The sequence below is a fragment of the Schistocerca americana genome, chromosome 8, assembly GCF_021461395.2.
Source record: "Schistocerca americana isolate TAMUIC-IGC-003095 chromosome 8, iqSchAmer2.1, whole genome shotgun sequence".
NCBI classification, from domain to species: domain Eukaryota; kingdom Metazoa; phylum Arthropoda; class Insecta; order Orthoptera; family Acrididae; genus Schistocerca; species Schistocerca americana.
This window is the reverse complement of record NC_060126.1, coordinates 237,937,713-237,959,177: the sequence shown is the minus strand read 5'-3', so window position 1 is coordinate 237,959,177 and position 21,465 is coordinate 237,937,713. Positions and strand designations below refer to the sequence as shown.

The 21,465-nt window shown below is 38.7% G+C and overlaps 1 protein-coding gene across 1 annotated transcript in view; it reads left to right on the top strand.

Annotated features, from left to right (window-relative positions):
- LOC124544983 (protein odr-4 homolog) overlaps positions 1–18,732 on the top strand; it is a 46,400-nt gene extending 27,668 nt beyond the window's left edge. Inside the window, exons 5-9 of the mRNA XM_047123732.1 lie at positions 6,967–7,143; positions 10,165–10,284; positions 13,611–13,701; positions 17,509–17,691; positions 18,463–18,732. Coding sequence (XP_046979688.1) covers positions 6,967–7,143; positions 10,165–10,284; positions 13,611–13,701; positions 17,509–17,691; positions 18,463–18,671 — 780 coding nt within the window. The 3' untranslated portion in view covers positions 18,672–18,732. The remainder of the gene's footprint in view (positions 1–6,966; positions 7,144–10,164; positions 10,285–13,610; positions 13,702–17,508; positions 17,692–18,462) is intronic.
- The last annotated feature ends 2,733 nt before the right edge of the window (positions 18,733–21,465 follow it).

Below are 21,465 nucleotides of genomic sequence, written 5' to 3'. Positions count from 1 at the left end.
AGATCTTTTTTAATGCTGCTTCTTTTTGTGCATTTAGTTTTTTAGAAGTTCAGTCACAGCAACCAGTCCCTTTAGCTTCCAAATCCTTATTCACTATTTCACTGATGGGATCTATAACTGTAGTCCGGTCAACTTTTTTATGTTAATTCAGTTTCCAAAGTTGTGGAAGTTTGTTTTTGCAAAATTTCTTACTTAGCAGTGTTGTGCATGACTTCCGGATACTTAACTCATTAATTTACTTTCATTTTTCATAGAATTATTTACTAAGCACTGTACAAATACATTAATTTCTCATTATTAATCAGATAAATAATACACAAAAGTGACAAAATATTAGTGGCATGAATTGCTACAGTAGCTTATTTTGATGAAGTTTCAAAGTAAAAATTCAAAAAGCAGCCAACAGGATTTGAACTCTCAACTTTTAGCATCTCAGGCATGGATCTTAACCACTATACTATGCGGTTGCTTGCAAGGGAAACTCACCATCACATCCCCTTCATATTTAGTGGCAAGAGGGCCCAGTGCACATTGAAAACCGAACACAATTCAAGTATGAAAACAGGAAGAAGTTGTACTGAATTGTGGAAAAAAGCAAAATAGAAACAGTGAATGGTCCAAGCACATGATGTGCAACATAGTGCAGTGTGGAACAGCTATGGCATCGTGATTAAGTGGTCATTGTGCTGGATTGCAAAGCAGGCGAGCCGTGTTCAATACTTCTCCATGCTTTTTTTTTTCCCTGCTGTATTCAAACTTCTCTCTTTGTCATGGTGCCATGTCTGTTTGCAACAGCAAGGTGTAAGGAAAAGCTCTATAATGAATGTTGATTCTACATGAATACTCTATTAGCAACCGAAAGGAAGTGGCTTTTGAAAGGGAACTGCATACATTTGAAGTAAAGGTGACAAGTCATCCAAATTTCCAACAGAAAATACGTCTTGGGTGTTATACATGGCATTAGTAACTACATTTGCCATATTGTAGGAATCTCTTATCAATGCATCTAATTTGTATGCCTAGTGAGTGAGGTATGCCTCCTCCCCTGATTTAGGTGTTCGTGTGAATGTGATCACTCCAAAGGAAATGAGGAAAACATAATAATTTGTCACATAAGCTGCATCAAATGAATGCAACAGTTTCACAATCACACAGTTTCTCTGTGCTGTGTCAAAACCTATGTTTTTGAAGTTGTGTTTTATTTTGGAAGTTTTGACTCTCAAATTCCTTTGTTGTAACATAATTCACACACATTTGTTGTTTTTCATTTCTGTGAGATGTCTAAGTGGTGTTTTGCCTGCTCTCACTATTCATCACATTCACTTGTGACAGTAATGTATTCTTACCACATGAGTCATATTTTATAACCAATGTACAGTATGACAACTGCCAATACTACAGAAAGGGAACAAACTTTTCGATGACTGGATGGGCAGTGTATAATGTGGGCAGTTCATAGTGTTGTGAAAATAAATAAATAAATAAATGGCTCGAAGGAGTTTCGTACCCGGCACGTCCGCTTAGCAGACAGACACCATGATCACTTAACCACAATGCTGTAGCTCTTCCACGTTGCTCTAGTTTGCACTTCTTGTACTTGGACCTTTCATTGTTTCTATTTTGCTCTCTCCCTCTCCTTCCTCTCCCTCTCCTTCCTCTCCCTCTCCTTCCTCTCCCTCTCCCTCTCCTTCCTCTCCCTCTCCTTCCTCTCCCTCTCCTTCCTCTCCCTCTCCTCCCTCTCCTTCCTCTCCCTCTCCTTCCTCTCCCTCTCCTTCCTCTCCCTCTCCTTCCTCTCCCTCTCCTTCCTCTCCCTCTCCCTCTCCTTCCTCTCCCTCTCCTTCCTCTCCCTCTCCCTCTCCTTCCTCTCCCTCTGCCTCTCCTTCCTCTCCCTCTGCCTCTCCTTCCTCTCCCTCTGCCTCTCCTTCCTCTCCCTCTGCCTCTCCTTCCTCTCCCTCTGCCTCTCCCTCTGCCTCTCCTTCCTCTCCCTCTGCCTCTCCTTCCTCTCCCTCTGCCTCTCCTTCCTCTCCCTCCCCCCCTCAATTTGTGATGAGCTATCCACTGGGCCATCTTATCACTAAACCGGGGGGGGGGGGGGGGGGGGGGGGGGCAGGCAGGCAGGCAGGCAGGCAGGCAATGGGGAGTTTGCCTTGTTAGACTATCATTGTTACTTGTAAAGCTCCAGAAAATCATGCAAAATGTGCAGGTATAAGAGTTACGTCACAAGTTGTACTATTTTCTTACACTGAAATAGATAACACATCTTCAGAATACAAACAAAATAAAGGTTATTTCCATAAGAAATGAAGCTATGCCACCTGGGAGCAAAAACCTGAGCAACATAATTTCTGTATTTGCTACACAGTTTTGTGAATCATTCACTGTCATAGAGTAATCCAGTAACATGTGAAAAAAAGCATTAAACTGATGCAAATTGATTTATGTTAAGGTAATTTTGGTTTTAAAATTATTCTGTAATTTCTTCCCCATGCCAGTTAGAATATTTATACTGGGGTTTGCTGTGAATAGCAGCTTCTTTCTTGAAGGTAACCATAGTACTTTATTTGTCAAATCTCATTCATAATCTTCAGGTCGAAAATGAACTGAAAACACACATGCACAGTTTTCACATTCATTTTGTTTGTGTGTTTGCATCAAACTTTTCATTCACAATGCAAGTACTGATGTTTGGGAAAACCATGATAGTTAAAATTTGTCATCTTGAGCAGTATTCATGCGTTGTGCTATGGTGCAATTGCAGTGACCCCTGCTCAAGATTGACACAAAACAACTGATTTTCCTTTGCTGCTCACCACGACTTCTGTGTTTTGCTCTATGCACAGCCACCACAGTCCTCAATGTGACTTCAAGGCGCGCAGGGATGTCTGGGAATTATTTTCTTGTCTGGGACCAGAATGGCCTACTTCCTTAGGCACACAGACACAACTTGATACCAGCTCCCCCGAACTTGGATGCATGTCTCAGTTGGAATGTGCATCAAGTCCCTTTTCTGGGACCATAATAGTGTGCTCCCTGTGTGTTTCTGTACACTCCTTCCTGGTTAGTATCCTGACCGTAAATTAGGACCAATTTATTTCAAACACCTGAAGTTTGCCCCCCTCCCCCCCCCCCCTGAACTGATTGATGTTACTCTTGTCGTCCTCTGATATCTCTTATTCACAATCTACATCTACATCATTACTCTGCTATTCACAATAAAGTGCCTGGCAGAGGGTTCAGTGAACCACCTTCAAGCTGTCTCTCTACCGTTCCACTCTCGAACAGCACGCGGGAAAAACGTGCACTTAAATTTTTCTGTGTGAGCCCTGATTTCTCTTATTTTATCATGATGATCATTTCTCCCTATGTAGGTGGGTGCCAACAGAATGTTTCCACAATCACAGGAGAAAACTGGTTATTGAAATTTCATAAGAAGATCACATCGCAGTGAAAAACGCCTTTGTTTTAATGATTGCCACTCCAATTCACGTATCATGCCTGTGGCACTATCCCCCCTATTTCGCGATAATACAAAAGGAGCTGCCCTTCTTTGAATTTTTTCAATGTCATCCGTCAGTCCCACCTGATGCGGATCCCACACCGCACAGCAATACTGCAGAATAGGGCGGACAAGCGTTGTGTAAGCAGGCTCTTTAGTAGGCCTGTTGCACCTTCTAAGTGTTCTGCCAATGAATCGCAGTCTTTGGTTTGCTCTACCCACAATATTATCTATGTGATCATTCCAATTTAGGTTATTTGTAATTGTAATCCCTAAGTATTTAGTTGAATTTACAGCCTTCAGATTTGTGTGACTTATCGTGTAATCGAAATTTATCTGATTTCTTTTAGTACTCATGTGAATAACTTCACACTTTTCCTTATTCAGGGTCAATTTCCACTTTTCGCACCATACAGATATCTTATCTAAACCATTTTTCAAGTCATTTTGATCATCTGATGACTTCACAAGACGGTAAATGACAGCATCATCTGCAAACCATCTAAGACGGCTACTCAGATTGTATCCTATGTCATTAATATAGATCAGGAACAATAGAGCGCCTCTCTCTTACGTTAATCATACTACCAGCTCAGATACTTTACTGTGGGTCTTCACTCATGTGGGTATCGAGCGACAGCTCATTTGGCTAAAGAAGCGATTACTCGCCCAACATTCACTTTGTCAATCCTAGGTGTGGATTTGCAGGTGCAAATAAGACCTCTACTCATTTGGAGTTGGAAAAACTGGTGGACTGCTGCCTTCTTTAATAAACTGTGCTCTATCAAAGAGACCACAGCTACGTGCCATTCTTCTGTAATGCATTCTGCATCCTCGACACTACCTCCTCTGACAGTTTCTATTATAATCCATCTTTTACTAAGTTTTTAATTGCTTTCAATGCAGTTAGCTACCTTTTTTTGCTGCACTGTAATGTACTATTTTAGGACTCCCTTTGGTAAAGCACTCTGGTGAAGCAGACCTTTAAGATTCCTTTTCCTTGATACTAGCCAATGATGAAAGAACTGTTGAATAGGTTTTTTCTATTGCTGTAGTTAACAATTTGGCTGTATCAGATTAGGGGTGGGATGCCTGCCATGACATGCTCTGCCCAGGACACGCTAGAGTGCGCCTACACTCTAATCAACCTGTTAGTTCTCACATTTTCTTTCACTGTAGTTGGACCTACTGCTATGCTAATGGAGCTTGTCTCATAGGTACATGCCATTATTTGCAGACTGGCTTAAATTGGTCCCCCCCCCCCTCCACCCCTCTCTGGTGGTTGTCATGTGAGTAGAAATCAGTAGTTGTAATTTCAAAACATTATGTTATTGGACTTTCAACTTCACACACACTCATTTTGGCATTCCTAGTGCTGAAACTGATTACACAGATGAAGCTTCAATTTAGTAACATTGATTGCAGAAAAAATTGAAAAAGTGCCCTAGTATTCAAATACGTAAACAAACACGTGATATTTCTCCTTAAATTTAATTAGCCACGTACATCACAAACAAATAAGCACACAGAACACATCATAAAAATAAAACTTAGCTTCATAATGGAGTATGGTGTGATAAACTTGAAACAATGAATATACATGGACTTTGCCGCACTCATATGAAGTGTCCTTTCCACCTGCCTTCCATGTTTTTTCCTTCTTTTCTCAGCATACCACACACATTCATCCCCTTTTCCCATCTGCAATGATTACATGATGATGGAAGTATTTTTCTGACAGTTGAGCCACTTTTCCTAATCCTTGAGGAAAGCTCTCCATTGACTGCCGAGCAGCAGGTAACAAGATGCTTGTACCAGAAGGGTCAGCTTCCTTAGACTATTACAGATTCTTTTGTGTAATAAATATTTTGGAATTTTTCTGTGTATTGAAGAGAGGTGTTACTTTAAAAAGTGCATCAAATCCTTGTTAACCTTTCGTTTTTGGCGGTGTTATTCAACTGAAACTTGGATAATATGTTTATAAATCTGTCCTTTGACAAAAAACCGGGGCAAAAATTACAACTGACAAGGTGATTCTTCAAGTCAGGACTCTCACTTAATGCTATATGCAGCAAAATAGCAAGGATATTTTTCTTACACGTCTGCTGCTGTTACAGTTTTCCATTGTTTGAACCTAGTAATAGGCATGATCTTATTTCACCTTCAAAGGTTTTGCATTATATAATGATTCTTTTGTCCATTCATGTCTGTTATTAGTGCACTGTCGAAGAAATAAAAAGAACAAACTTGAAGGTTCGCTTAATTCATCAACTGCTCCATTCTGTTTCAATCAACAAAGGTCTGTGTATGCAGTTATGCCTAAAATTCGTCATTTTTATGCCTTTTTCCTACTTTGAATAGGCATAAGTGTAAAAGCTGAAGTATGCTTGGGTTCCTTTTGTAATGTTCCTATAGAAGAATCAGTGATAACACACAATCTGTGAAAGTAATACATTAAACATATGCAGCAGTTCAGTTTTAAAAAAAGTAGCCTATCACTTTTTTTCAGATAAATTGTAAAATGAATTTTCATCAGATACTTCATTTTCATTATCTGTAGACTCCTCAAGGACTTCATAAATAATTTACTCTGAACACTTCTCATCTTCACCCTATATTCTGAACAAAAAATTAACACAAGAGCAAATAAAATGCACCTAACAGAGAGAACTTCCATGTCAGCTAATGCTTATGAAGCAAGTGACAATATCACGTTTCAAAAATGAATACTTACAATGACGCTGCTACTGTCATCTAGCAGTCACAGCAGGAAATAATCGTAACTGTTGTGGCATAATATTACATCTGCTGCACATTCCTATTTCCCACAGTCACCTTAAGATTGCAGCAGCCACATGCCAAATGTTAAGCACCTCCTTTCCACCTAATGAGAAGGAATTATTTACTCCATTACTGTCTTACTCCTGCATTGGGTCAAGGGGGATTGAGATGGGGAGGTGCCTCTCACTATAGGTGAACCCTTGGGGCCCTTGCCTGCTCCCTAGTCTGCGCGCACGCGCGAGCGCCCCCCCCCCCCCCCACACACACACACACACACACACACACACACACACACACACACACACACACACACACACACACACACACACACCTACCTGACCCATATAGTTTCATGTCTCATGCATTTATTTCTCATCTCTGGCATCAATGTTGCTTTCAGTACCACTACCTTATACTATCACGAATCAATCATATTTCTGGCTGATGTCAGATGTCACTAAATCTAGATGGACTAGTCCATGAATGAGGGATTGATGACCTCACTGTTTATTCTCATATTACCACCCACCAACCAACATGTAATTTCTTGAATTAAAATTATTTTGTTAATTCTTATGTTGTATTGGGTAACACTGAGAAACTGTGTTATTGAAGTAGAGATGACAGTCAAATTATTCCATCCTGGATTTTCCATTGTTTGATCAAATTATTGTTTAATATTTTTGCAGGAAATTTTACAAACCGTGGAAGAATCTGTTCAGGCATCAGCCTGCATCATAGAAGGTCAGGCACCAGATCTGTCTGATGGTATTGAAGCTGTGGACTGGACTGGCACAGGCCACAAGGCAAAAGGAAAGAAAGAACCATTGACACTGTCTGCAGTTTTGTATCAACCATGCAAATTGGTAAGTTTCCATATGTCAGATTGGTAAATTTCCAGATTTTTGTTATGAATGAGGTAGTACTAAGAACTGATCTCTTTCCTGTGGGTTGATGATGGTGGAAGTCTCTCTCTACTTTCTCTAGCTCACTCTCATTTGTGTGTGTGGTGGGGGGGAGTGTGGAAGAGAGAACAATTTAGAGAACTTATCCAGCATTTCTGTAATATTAGGGGCACCCAAAAGTGATGAGAACTTTTTACTGTTGCTGTAGTGGTGATAATGATGTACGAGGGTCACTCCAAAAAAAAAATGCACACAACTTTTTTAAAAATACAGTTTTCATTCTGCATGTGTGAAAGTTTTACAGTGTGTAGATACATCCTTCCCGCTTGTTTTCAAACTTAGTTCAACCTGTTCCTGAGAGTGGCGCCGTCACAGCATGCCTTAAAGATGGCTGCTACACTTAACATTCATCAGAAGCAATGTGCTGTCATAGAATTCCTGTGCTATGAAAACGAGACACTGGAAAACATCCACAAGAGGTTGAAAAAGGTGCATGGAGATGCTGCTGTCGATCGCAGTACAGTTAGTCGGTGGGCAAGCAGGTTACGTGATGAAAGCAGGCACGGCAATATTGAGGATTGTCCTCGCAGCCGCAGGCCTCGTACTGCACACACACTCCAAACAGTATGCAGAGAGTCAACGAATTGGTGACTGCTGACAGACGCATCACAGTGAACGAATTGTCATGCTACGTTGGGATAGGGGAAGGAAGTGTTTGCAGAATACTGAAAGTATTGGCATTAAAAAAGGTTTGTGCTAGGTGGGTTCCCAGGATGTTGACAGTGGCGCACAAAGAAACAAGAAAAATGGTATGCAGCGAACTTTTGGAATGGTACGAGAATGGTGGAGATGAATTTCTTGGAAGGATTGTGACAGGTGATGAAACATGGCTCCATCATTTTTCACCAGAGACAAAGAGGCAATCAGTGGAGTGGCATCATGCAAGTTCACCCAAGAAAGAAAAAAAAAATTCAAAACCCCACCTTCTGCTGCAAAAGTTATGGCTATGGTGTTTTTCGATTCCAAAGGACTCTTGCTTGTGGACATCATCCCAAGTGGAACCACCATAAATTCTGATGCATATGTGATGACACTGAAGAAACTTCAAACTTGACTGAGTTGTGTTCGACCACATCAGCAAACGCAGGATGTTTTGCTGTTGCACAACAATGCACGGCCACATGTCAGTCAAAAAACCATGGAAGCGATCACAAAACTGAGATGGACAACACTGAAACACCCGCCTTACAGTCCTGACCTGGATCCATGTGACTATCATCTCTTTGGGAAACTGAAAGACTCTCTTCGTGGAACAAGGTTTGGAGATGATGACTCCCTTGTGCATGCTGCCATAAAGTGGCTCCAACAGGTTGTTACAGAATTTTACCGTGCGGGTATACGGGTGCTGGTTCCAAGATGGTGTAAGGCAGTTGAGAGGGATGGAAATTTTGTGAAGAAATGAAAATATTGTTCCTAAAGGAAGTATCTACACATTGTAAAACATTCAAACATGTAGAATAAAAGATGGATTAAAAAAAGTGTTTATTTCTTTTGGAGTGACCCTCGTATTCTCTAGCTGGCTGATCTGTTATGAAAAAACTACCAACTGTCTTCCATCGAAAAGCATAAGTTTCGTCAGAGTTCCTGTTTTAATAAATGCTCTTTCATGTTTCAGGCAATTTTATTTTGCCTGTAGATAATAAATACGCTTACCCTAAAGCCTCTCTTCATTCTAGGAATTGGGAAAAACATTCAAAAGGGATCAGAGCCAATGAGTTATGTGCAGTATAATTATTGTCATTCTGCGTTTGACAAAAAACTACCTGAGCTCATTGCTGTGCGACCAGGAGTATTTTTGTGGTAGAAGAGCCAATCTTTTGATCACTATAATGCAGGATAATTTTCTTCTACAGTGGACGGTGCAGTCATTTTAGCTGTTGGAACTGATATTACAGTTGACTGTTACGCCTTGGGGAAGAAATTCATGGTGGATTATCCACTTTTGTAAGTTAGATTTTCTCGCTGTCTTTTTGAGTCTTATAAAAATATGTGTAACAACAAATGATTTTTTTTTATGGAAGTTTAGTGAACAGTTCATTAAGATTCAGATCAGTGAATAGTAGATATAGTTATAGGGATAGCCCCCACCACTTGGCCCCTTGTTAAGTGTGAAAAGATTTCTCATTACTTTTTGGTACCACTTCATAGTTTAAACGTACTTCCTGCCTTCCACTACTCATGTGCAGAAAGGGTGATGTAATTAAATGCCAAAAGATTTGTCAAATGCTGTTCTGTGAAGGGAGGGATAAAACTGGTAAATATATGAATGAGCACCATACTAAAGGTTTACTAGCAGGGAGGAAATTCCAATGTACAGGAAGTGCAAACCAGTGTTCTCCTCGAGAGAAAAAAAAATTGTAAATCAATTCTAAGTGTTATTAAGCTTAATAATTCTTCTTTTGAATTTAATCACATAGGTATCTTTTCATGTTTACATAGTCCTATATCTTTCATTTGCATGGATGTTGATGGGTGCAATGTGAAACTTCCACATCTATAGAAACTGCAATGGCACAAAGAAAGAGACTGGAAGTATCAAAGTGGCTGGTTTATATCTTGATATTATATCATATTAAATTTAAATCACAGATGTAATCCCTTTGGATCCTGGAGCGGAAGAAAATTCTACCGGTAGCTTTGTGCCATTGAGGGCACAAAGATGCCTTTGGTATAACATATAGAATATCTGTAGTCCCCCATGTACTAAGACTAGAAGACACAGTTGATGAGTGTCCACTTAATGGGACACCTGAGTTTAGCAGACTCCTTGATGTTTTGTGAGAATAGTAGGCTATGAGACAGTACGTGCTTTTGATCCAGACTGAAGAAAGACTAACTTTGAATTGAGTACAGTGACAGGCTTATACTGTACAAAGTTTGGTAATTTTACTACTCCTGAATTTCTTTATTCTATCATTACAGGGAACTGGTGATGAAGAAGAAATGCAACTTTTGCCATGTGGAGCCAGTATGGAAGTTTACGGTACCTTGGCAAGTCGTGTTTTTGTTAATGAGAAGGCTACAGTTGGCGATGCAGTACAGGTTGGTAGGACAGTTTTTCATACCTTTTAACTTTGTTGTGGTGCATTGAATTCCTACCAAAAGATGCTGTTAAGTGTCAAAAGTGAAATTGTATTGTGATTATACTTCAGTATAACCTGGTGTTCACATTCCTGGACTTAACATTTTTCTCATTGTTGTTGACACTTTTTATTGGTCCCTTCAGAGTGTTAATTTGCAGACACTTTTGCATTATCATAATTATAAATTTCCCACAATGACACCTAATGAAACAATATTAAAGGAGAGAAACAAAAAATAAAACAGAAACATGTAATTGAAATGTAATTTAAGTTTGCAAGGCATTGTCCTTCATGTAGTGTTTCCAGACATCCCACAGAAAACTTTTTGAGTTCTGGTCTCCATAGTTGTAAATCGGTAGAAGTTGGAACAGTCGGTGACGCTAGAATTTTGTCTCTGAACACTGCCAACCTTAGAATACCTTTACTGTGTGTAGTGGGACTGGGCTGCAACTTCAGAATTAGCCCAATCAGTACAAAACTTGTCAACAATAAACAAGAGTTGTCAACAATAAACAAGAGCTGTGGTAGCACCTCTTTCATATAATATTCTGCCTTCCTCCCAACTGTCCCAGATGTGACACATAATGTTAAAAAAGTACATACTATGTGGAGATTTTGTTAATATATTAAGTTTGATCTTCAGGGAGACATCATCAAGTGCTCTACAGTATATGCTTCTCTCTTCCCCATCCGCTCCCCCCACCACCAGTTCCCAGAGTTTGTAACGATTTTTGAAGTGTTGGGAATGAATATCAGCCACCCCCCCCGCCCCACCCCCCAAAAAAAGGAAAGAAAAAAAATATATATATATATATATATATATATATATATATATATATATATATATATATATATATATATATATATATATATATATAGAATGTAATTCTATTACTGGGTCCACCCTATTATGCCAAATCGCCAAATGTTATCCTTTATTTCATATAGCAAAGGCTACACAATATAAATACGACTTATAGAATGTAATTCTGTCATTGTATCCACCATATTTTATGCAAACCATCACCCATTACCAACTGCTATCATATATATATTTTTTCAAAATATCCTTTTTAACATACGATGTAGCAACTTTTATATTTTGAAGTTAAATACACTTATTGTCTACAGGTTGACTTTATGTATGTATGTTTGTAATATATTTCCAGATTTTGTGATTATGCTAAATATTTGTTGTTGATAGAAAAAATGCAGTAGAAGAAATTGAAGAAACTATAATTCTGGCTTTATTAATCAAAAAGTATAAACTATTGGTGTGCTCATGAAATGTAAAATGTATTATATGCTTGGAAAATTTGGCACTATTTACATTTTCCCACAATTTATACCATTTTCTCAAAGTCCCATGAAAAGTTTAAAAGAAGAATTTTACTGTATTAGATTATAATGCAGTGATGTACTACGTATAATGCAATGAGTGGTGAATTTGCTGCTGCTGCTTGGTCTTGTAGCAATAAAAGCACAAAATGTGCTTTTGCCGTTATTTCTGACAACCAAAAATTTTGAACACATGCTGTGTCACTACATTCCTTATTTCTAGCATTACATTATGTTGTGATCAATAACATTTGTGACAGATATTGAATTTTAAATAAGTGACTAAAAACATCTGCAGCTTCCTGAAAATGAAATTCTGTTCAATGTAGGTCATGCGAGTTCAGAAATCTTCTAATAAAGGTGATAACACTTTATTTACTTACTACTTTTTACAATCATTATCAAGCATTTATAAAATATTTTCACAGGCTCAGAAACAGTAATTGTAAATCATTCAGCATTTTAAATCATTGTTTTTTTGTGACAAGTTATGTTTCTTCAGTGTATTTTCATTTTATAAATGCAATAAATATCAGTTGAGTGTATTAGTAATGAGCTAAAGGCTCATAAGCAATTATATGCTAGATGTTACATAAGCCGAATAACAACTAGGCATAATGAGAGGAAAGAGAAATCTGTCACTTTTTTCCATCACTTGGATTTGAAGATAATAATATAATGGAATCATTATTGTCATAACAGCAGTTTTTAGTAGTCACATTGCTTAATTAAAACTGCTATGTATATTAGACATTAAATTTCTCATATTTAAGGCTTCGTATTATATGGACACCAGGCAATATTTACAGAGAATTGACTTCAATTTTGTGCTGAGTTCATTTCCACTTTAAACTGGTGCAATGAATTTCAGCACGTTTAAACATATATCAGGTAATATTCAGGCTGTCTGTGTATATTTAAGGAATATCCAAATGAAAAGATAAAAAACGTAACAACTAAACCATTTGAAATTTGCATATGCAGCTTTGAGATAACATAGTGAGACATCTAGAGACACGAATGTAGCATCGTCATCTCCCACTAAAAATCCAGGCTGTGCCCTCATCATGCAAGGTGATGCTTACCATCTTTTTTTATGTCTGAGGTCCGCTACTCATCGAATTCCTTGAGCACGGAAAAACGATTAACAGTGGTGTGAACTGTGAGTCACTCCATAGTCTGTGCTAGTCCATCAAGAGCAGACAGCATGGGCTGATCACAGTGTAATGGCCAAGTTGAAGTTGAAGTGGGAGTGGCTTGAGCATCAGCTCTACAGCCTGGACGTGCCAATCTGCAAATTCCATGTGTTTGGTTCATAAAAAAAAAAAAAAAAAAAAAAAAAAAAACCACCACATCTGAAAGGGAAGTGCTTCAACTTGGGATAAAAACTGGCTCTTTCTGGAAACGGGGAATCCCTCAGTTCATGAAACACTGGGACATTCGTTGATTTCTTTTGAACATACTTCAGTTATACCCACAATGTTGTTTCATACCTTTGGTTTTGAACAGCCCTCATGATGTTGAGATGCATATGCGGGGTGTCATCGTAAAATGCTTTTCGCCGCAGTACTAGAATTGTAAAAAGTGAGTTGTGGATTGTTCTGTGTTCAGATGAAATATGTAGTTTACAATGGAACTGGCTGAAAGCATTTTTTAATGTATGGTTGAGTTGATTATTACGTGCTATATTTTGGCAACTAACCTAGTTGTCTTTGTTAGGAGTTGAGTAGTAATCTGAATTACGCTGTCTATACCACAACTATCTATCACCCTGGAAAAACTTTGTAAATTGCTTGAAAGTGCTTTTTGTAATATTTGTGTATTTATGATGAAGATAAGTTTTTGTTATCCAGCATAGCTCCACGTCACATAGAATTTGAAATTTTTAAAATATGGTACATATCTAAATGAATGAACAAATGTTGATTTTGATTTTAATACTTCTAGGCACTTAAAGAAGACATAATACGGTCACTGGCTGCTAGACTTGAACTGCATTGGGACAGCCTAATAGAAGAGGAGCAAGGGTCTCCTGAAGGTATAACATGTTTGTTAGATATCTTCAGCAATGACTTGCATGAATACATGCAAAATAGAGGAGCGAGTAAAAAATGATTGTATTAAAGGATTGAAATAACACAACCCAGGTAAATGGAGGAGAGAATTGGCAAGAACAAGGACTTAATAAACAGTGGAAGACTAATCCAGTCTTTTTATAGCATTTCACTGTTGATTGGAATGTACTCCTCACAAATGTAGTGAGGAAAGTTTTGGCAGAATGTAAATAATTAAAAAGTAAAGGATACCACTCACCAAACAGCAGAAGTGTTGAGACATCAACGCATTCACGAAAAGAATCAAAACTTCACTACCTTTTCAAATAAATCTTTTGATTACAATATAATGGAAGGAAACATTCCACGTGGGAAAAATTATATATAAAAACAAAGATGAGGTGACTTACCGAACAAAAGCGCTGGCAGGTCGATAGACACACAAACAAACACAAACATACACACAAAATTCAAGCTTTCGCAACAAACTGTTGCCTCATCAGGAAAGAGGGAAGGAGAGGGGAAGACGAAAGGAAGTGGGTTTTAAGGGAGAGGGTAAGGAGTCATTCCAATCCCGGGAGCGGAAAGACTTACCTTAGGGGGAAAAAAGGACAGGTATACACACGCACATATCCATCCACACATACAGACACAAGCAGACATATGTCTGCTTGTGTCTGTATGTGTGGATGGATATGTGCGTGTGTGCGAGTGTATACCTGTCCTTTTTTTCCCCCTAAGGTAAGTCTTTCCGCTCCCGGGATTGGAATGACTCCTTACCCTCTCCCTTAAAACCCACTTCCTTTCGTCTTCCCCTCTCCTTCCCTCTTTCCTGATGAGGCAACAGTTTGTTGCGAAAGCTTGAATTTTGTGTGTATGTTTGTGTTTGTTTGTGTGTCTTATCGACCTGCCAGCGCTTTTGTTCGGTAAGTCACCTCATCTTTGTTTTTATATATAAATCTTTTGATTAGATAGAGAGGTGTTCATGCCTGCTCCTGCTCCCCCCCCCCCCCCCCCCCCCAAAATCACCGCGCGCGCGCTCACACACACACACACACACACACACACACACACACACACCTAGGCACCTACATTGTGCTGACTGGAAACAGTGTTGGAACTGCAGTTCAGAAGGTTGACTGGGATGGAGGTTATCAGATGGGGTGGATAGAAGGGGGGGAAGGTGGGAATACAGAGGGGAGGTTGGGGATGAGGGGCTAGCAGTTTCGGAGGCAGCAGGTATGCAGGATAGGAACGTGGGAGGGAGAGTTGGCAGGTGCAAATGCTAGGCATGCAATGTACAGCTGGTGAGATGATGATTTACATCTACACTTGTACTCCACAAGCCACCTTTTGATGTGTGGCAGGGGATACATTGTGTCACTTCCTCCTGTCTTTGTTCCATTCACATATGGCTAGTGGGAAGAATAGTTGCTGGTAACTCTCCATATAGGCTCAGATCTAATTTTATCTCCATGCTCTTTTCACAAGATACATGTCGGATTCTTTTCACAAGATACACGTTGGATTCTTTTCACAAGATACACGTTGGATGAAGCAGTAAGCTGGTTGACTTGTCAAGTAATGTACACTTTCATAACTTTTAACAGTAGACCACACCATAATACAGAACACCTCTTGCAGTATTTACCCCTGGATTGGCTAGCACCTCCATGGCACTTTCTGCTTACTAAATGAAACTGTAATGAAAGTTTGTGTTCTTTGGATCCTATTGGTCAATTGATTGTTTTTTAAGAGACATGATTTGTTGAAAGACAACATTTCCTGAGGATTCTTCCAATGAATATCAGTCTGGCGTCTGCCTTATGCACAACTAATTTTATATGGTTGTTGCCCTCAGTCACTCCATACGCATGCTCATGAATATTTTAAGGAAGTAACTGTTTGCATTGATGGTTCTACAATTGTGTAATAATTCAGTAAAGTTTCTCTCTGTCTGCATATTCATAATATGTTACATATATTTACTCGTACATTGATGATTGCCATAGCTTTTAATTCTGCCTTTTTGAATTAATTTGATAATGTCTTAAGAGTGCAGAATATGTTGTTATTTGATAAACATTACAGCAGAGACTCTTTTATTTGGAAAAATAACAGAGAGAAAGTTAGATAAATATCATAAATTTCCTTAAGTTTTGTATAGTCCAAGAAGCACAGATAGTTAATAATAAAAATGATATTTTGGAAGTACTGCCAGACTATGCTTATGAAGAAAGCAGAGGGTAAATCTAGAAGCAAAGTAATATGAAAGGCAATTGCAAAATTATTTGCAGAATGTCTGAAGAATCCAGAAAAAAATTTGTAACAAGATAGACAAGGCAATAAAAAACCATAGGCCAATTAACTTCCTCTCTTGCGTACTGAAAAAGTAATGCTTACCAAGGCAAAGCAGTGAACTTTCTTTAGAAGTGGGTATAACACAGTGTAACATTTGCAACTAGTAAACAAAATTATAAACTGAAGCAATTTGTGTGAACTCTATTTGTAATACATTCATAGATTCTTTGGAAAGTGTTTGACTAAATTTCAGTGAAATGTGTAGTAACTGTTCTTAGGAAACTTGGCAGTGACTTAATGTAACACGTTTCCAACAACCTTTGATTTGTTGATGACATTTTACTGTTTGCTTCTAGTGTAAATAAACATATACAAAGCACTGCTTACTAAAGAGCTAGTCTGAAGTTAGGCCTAAAAATGAATTGCAATAACAGTAAAAAAAAACAAAAAAAACAAAAACTACACATTAGCAATGAAGTTACGAATGTACTAACAAAACTTAATAATTAGGGCCACTGCAAGCAACAGTAAAAATAGATAGTGCTTTTGGTACACTAAAAGCTTCTGATGGGTCATAAAATGAAAGTTCACAATAATTCATTGTGTGTTGTTGTGGGTTACAGCAGTGATATCAGAAATGTTCATGTGAAAGCCATTCAAAAACTGAGGATTGTTCAGCAGCAGTGGAGAGATGGATCCTGGCAAGTTCTGAGAAACATGAAAAGAAACAAGAGGATCAGGGAACTGACTGGAGTTGAAGACATAATTATAATGAAAATTATGTCAACCTTGGGATGTAGTAGCCTGGTTGGGTGATAGATGGACAAAGGAAGTTTTTCTGTTGGATTTGGAAAGATATGCAAAGGCTCAGACAATGATGTAATAGGAGGTGGGCAGATGAAATTAGAAAATATACAGGAGCATGAAGCCAAAGACAACAAACCATCCCTTAAAATCCTAGAGGAGGACTTAATTTTGTAATGGATGTCAAATGCCTGACAATGATTAAAGTCATTGTGTAGCTAGTTGAGGCAAAGTAATTTAGCTTTGAAACCAAAGTCATTTATATAGAAATGTTTCAAATATTTTTGTGATACCTGTTATCTTGGTGTATTTGATCTGTATGTTTCCTACCAGAATTTGACAAAATAATTTAACTGGAAAGATAAAAAATCTACTCGCTAAGCTGTGCCAGAACGCACACAGAAGACGGTTGTAACAGGCAAGCTTCTGGAGCCAGTTGCTCCTCCTTCAGGCAGAAGGGTTGAAGGGGAAGGAAGAGGGGTAAGGAAAAGGATTGGGGAGGCAGAGGCATAGGAAAAGGGTAGATTTCGAGAAAGTCACCCAGAACCGCTGGTCAGTGGAGACTTCCTGCATGGGATAAGAAGGAAAGACTTTTTGTTGCTTGTAAAACATGTCATCTTAGATCTCATAGCATCAGTGAGCATGTTATAGTTCCATCTACAGGTTTACTTTCCCATTGTTTACAGAAAGAGTCACCTTACATGAGCCTCCACGAAGAGTATTAGTGCCATTACCTCATTGTCGAGTGGCACTTTCTGACTATTTATTCCCTGGTGAAGGTCCTAGTGAGGCTCTTGTATCACTTCAGGAGCTGCTAGATCTTGATATGAGTGAGGATGATGTTCAGAAGGATTTGGAACTTCAAGCAGGTAATTTATTCCTTTGCTTAATGCTTTTATCTCCAAATGTACATGTATAAAAATTCATATATAAAAACAAAGATGAGGTGACTTACCGAACGAAAGCGCTGGCAGGTCGATAGACACACAAACAAACACAAACATACACACAAAATTCAAGCTTTCGCAACAAACTGTTGCCTCATCATGAAAGAGGGAAGGAGAGGGAAAGACGAAAGGAAGTGAGTTTTAAGGGAGAGGGTAAGGAGTCATTCCAATCCCGGGAGCGGAAAGACTTACCTTAGGGGGGGAAAAGGACAGGTATATACTCGCACACACAGTCCTTTTTTCCCCCTAAGGTAAGTCTTTCCGCTCCCGGGATTGGAATGACTCCTTACCCTCTCCCTTAAAACCCACATCCTTTCGTCTTTCCCTCTCCTTCCCTCTTTCCTGATGAGGCAACAGTTTGTTGCGAAAGCTTGAACTTTGTGTGTATGTTTGTGTTTGTTTGTGTGTCTATCGACCTGCCAGCACTTTCGTTTGGTATGTCACATCATCTTTGTTTTTAGATATATTTTTCCCACGTGGAATGTTTCCCGTGTGTGTGTGTGTGTGTGTTGTAAATGCTCTCACCTGAGCTGGTGCAGTTTGTACCTTCCTATCCCTTAAGTCACTGATTATGTGCATGAGAAATTTATATTAATACCATGGCCTATAGTATCTCTCAAGTAAAATGTTCTATAAATTATATATAGGTCAACAGTTGAATCAAATAACTGCAAACCTTATATATGTGTTTAGATCCAGAGGATTTCTGTCCCCCAGAAGTGGAGCGAGAATCTTCAGATGTGGCCTCATCAGCACCTTTATCCAAAAATCGAGGAAAGGCTTCATCTTCACAACAACACCAACAGCAGACAAACGTTCTTCTTGCTGGACTAATTGTAGCAGCAGCTGTTTTAATTCTATCTGTGACTGCACAGCTGACTGGATGGTTTGACAGAACATAAGAAAAGTCTGAAGATATATTTGTAGAAACTGACTAATAAAGTTTGTTATACCTTTCCAGTATTCATTGTGGCTATTTCTTATTTAAGTGTAGCTCCTCAAATTCCTTCTCCTTTGTACAGTCCAGGCAAGATGTGGAACTCCAATCTCAGATAAATATTTCTGTGCCATCCATAAATTTTCCAGGGAATGACTCAAAACTCCTATTGTCTTTTTGAAATTTCTCCTGTGTGTTCATGACTATTCAGGTAATAAACTGAAAAATTGGGTGAGTTTCGTACTAGACAGAATAAACAATCCAGCAGTATGCTAAGAACAGCATTGAAAGGAAAGTTTTTAAAGGGCCAAGTGCATAGGTTTTTATGAGGGAGATTGTCACAGCAGATACATCAGAACCTTTGAGGTTTTAATGTGTCTGCTAAGGACTAACCAAAAGGCACTGCAGTCACAAAGGCTGTGTAAATGGGATAGATTCTGAACTATACACTCCACTTAATCACAACGTGAACATTGATGAAGCAGATCTAAAACCAATGGGAATTTGCAGTTTTTTTTTTAATTACAAAGGCCATTCAACATTGTACCTTCACATTCCCCTCCCTTCCTGCCCCTCTTTGTTTAATATAATTCAGATCCTTTTTTTTGCAATTGACCACACACAGTAGAACAGGCTTCCTCAGTGATAAATTAGAATTGCAATCAATGTACTAAAATGTTAATTTACTTGTATAGTGTAAGTATCTTACAACTATGATCTTAAATACTGATATCAACACTGGCCCTATCACAGAACTCTTCTATTGTAACATGGATTTTTGATCATCCAGTCAGAATTTTATCTGAATTTTTTAAAAGGAAAGGAAACATCAAAAAAATTTGAGGGCACTAACTCTACTGTTATTGTTATCCTGTACCTTGGAATATCAGTGTTTGCATTTCTTGTTGTTTATGAACCATTCCCTGATAACATATTCTTTAATGTTGTTCGTGACAGAAGACAGACATGAGCCTGCTAAAAAGAAGGTTGCAGTGCTCTATACGACAAGCTGTGCACATGATCTAGACAGGTTTTTTCTTTACTTTTTAACTGTTACTAATATGAAAAGAATGTCCCCATATAAGATATGACAAAGTGAAAAAAAGGGCCATTCAGAGACAATTATTACTGACCATATATCTGTTTCCACATGAGGTACATCACTGATATCTTTTTACAGTCTTAGTTGACTCATAGTTAATTATTCATGTGAAATATACAGTATGTTACTCTTTCTTCTTATATGCATATTGAGTCAGCTATTTCGTACAGCTTCAACTGCTACTTGTCTTGTAGCATACACTGATAAGCCAAAACATTATGGCTTCTGCCCACTGTGATGTTGGATGCCACCTGGTTGCATTGAGGCACGTGATGTGGTAAAAAAAGTATGTAAGTGGAGCAAACGCAATCGAGGGATCACCCTAGCAAAGATATGGGTTGCAGATCGGAAAATCCATGTGACTGACAAAGGGCAGATTATTATTACACAAAGCTGTGAACGAGTATGTCAAAAATGATGAAGCAGGTTGAATGTTCATGTACTTCTTTTGTGAACATCTATGGAAAAAGGTAGGACAGTGAAACTACCAATGGTTGGATGTCCGCAACTCTTCACAGAATGTGGGGCTCAGAGGGTTGTTTTCTCTATAAGGCAGGATATAATGTGATGTGTGGCATCTCAGCTGAAAGAGCACCATGCCGGTACACGCACAAGTGTTTTGGAGCACACCATTCATTGTAAATTGTTGAACATGGAGCTCTGAAGCAGACCACCCCTGTGTGTTCACATGTTGACCCATCATCATCTACTACTATTCCACTGTGCATGGAACCATTGAGATTCAACCATCGATCAATGGAAATGTCGGCTCTTCGGGCAAATCGCATTTTTGCTTCACTATGTTGCTGGTCATCTCCACAAACACCATGATCCAGGTGAATGGTGGCTCGAAACATGCAGCGTGCCATGGATGAAGGCTAGTGGGAGCAGTATTATGCTATTGGAGATATTCTCCTGCACTTTGCTTGGGACCTGTGGTAGTAATCGAAAACTCGCTCATAGCTGCAAACCAACTGTACTGCGAAGTCACTTGCAGTGTGAATAGAAAATTAAATCAGTTTCATTGGCTGTGGGCAAAGGACATACAGCGTGCATTTTTGTATTGTGTGGCCCTAGTAGTACAATGTCTAGTGACTATTAGTGATGATGATATTATAATACAGTATTATTATTACCACCGGTACAGAAGGAGAAGAGTGAGAAAGTTGTGGGTTCATCATTACACTGAGAATAATATAAATTGTAGGTTACCAGTTGCCTAATTACTTGGGAGCATTTGCACAGGAAACATATCCGCATTGAAAAATTACCTGGGACAGGCTCAACCAACTAAACAGAATCACTCCATAGTATTGTTGGCATGCAGAGAGGCTGATGGCTTATTTATCATCATTTAAACTGATTATGCAGGTAGAAATAGTGATGGAGGAATATTTCGTGCTTCAGCAACCAAACAGTTGACTACAAATTGAAGATTAAACTTGCATTGCCTTTGAGATAACTAGATAATGAAAATGAATATGATTTCCCTTATAATTTTGTAGATGAAGTGTTTCCATTATCACTCTACTTGATGCGACCGTACCCACAAAGAATACTTCATAATGTGAAGAGAATTTACTATCATAGATTAAGCAGAGGGAGAAAATCTGGGGAATGCTGACACAGAAGTTCCAAGTCCTGATCAGTCCTATTC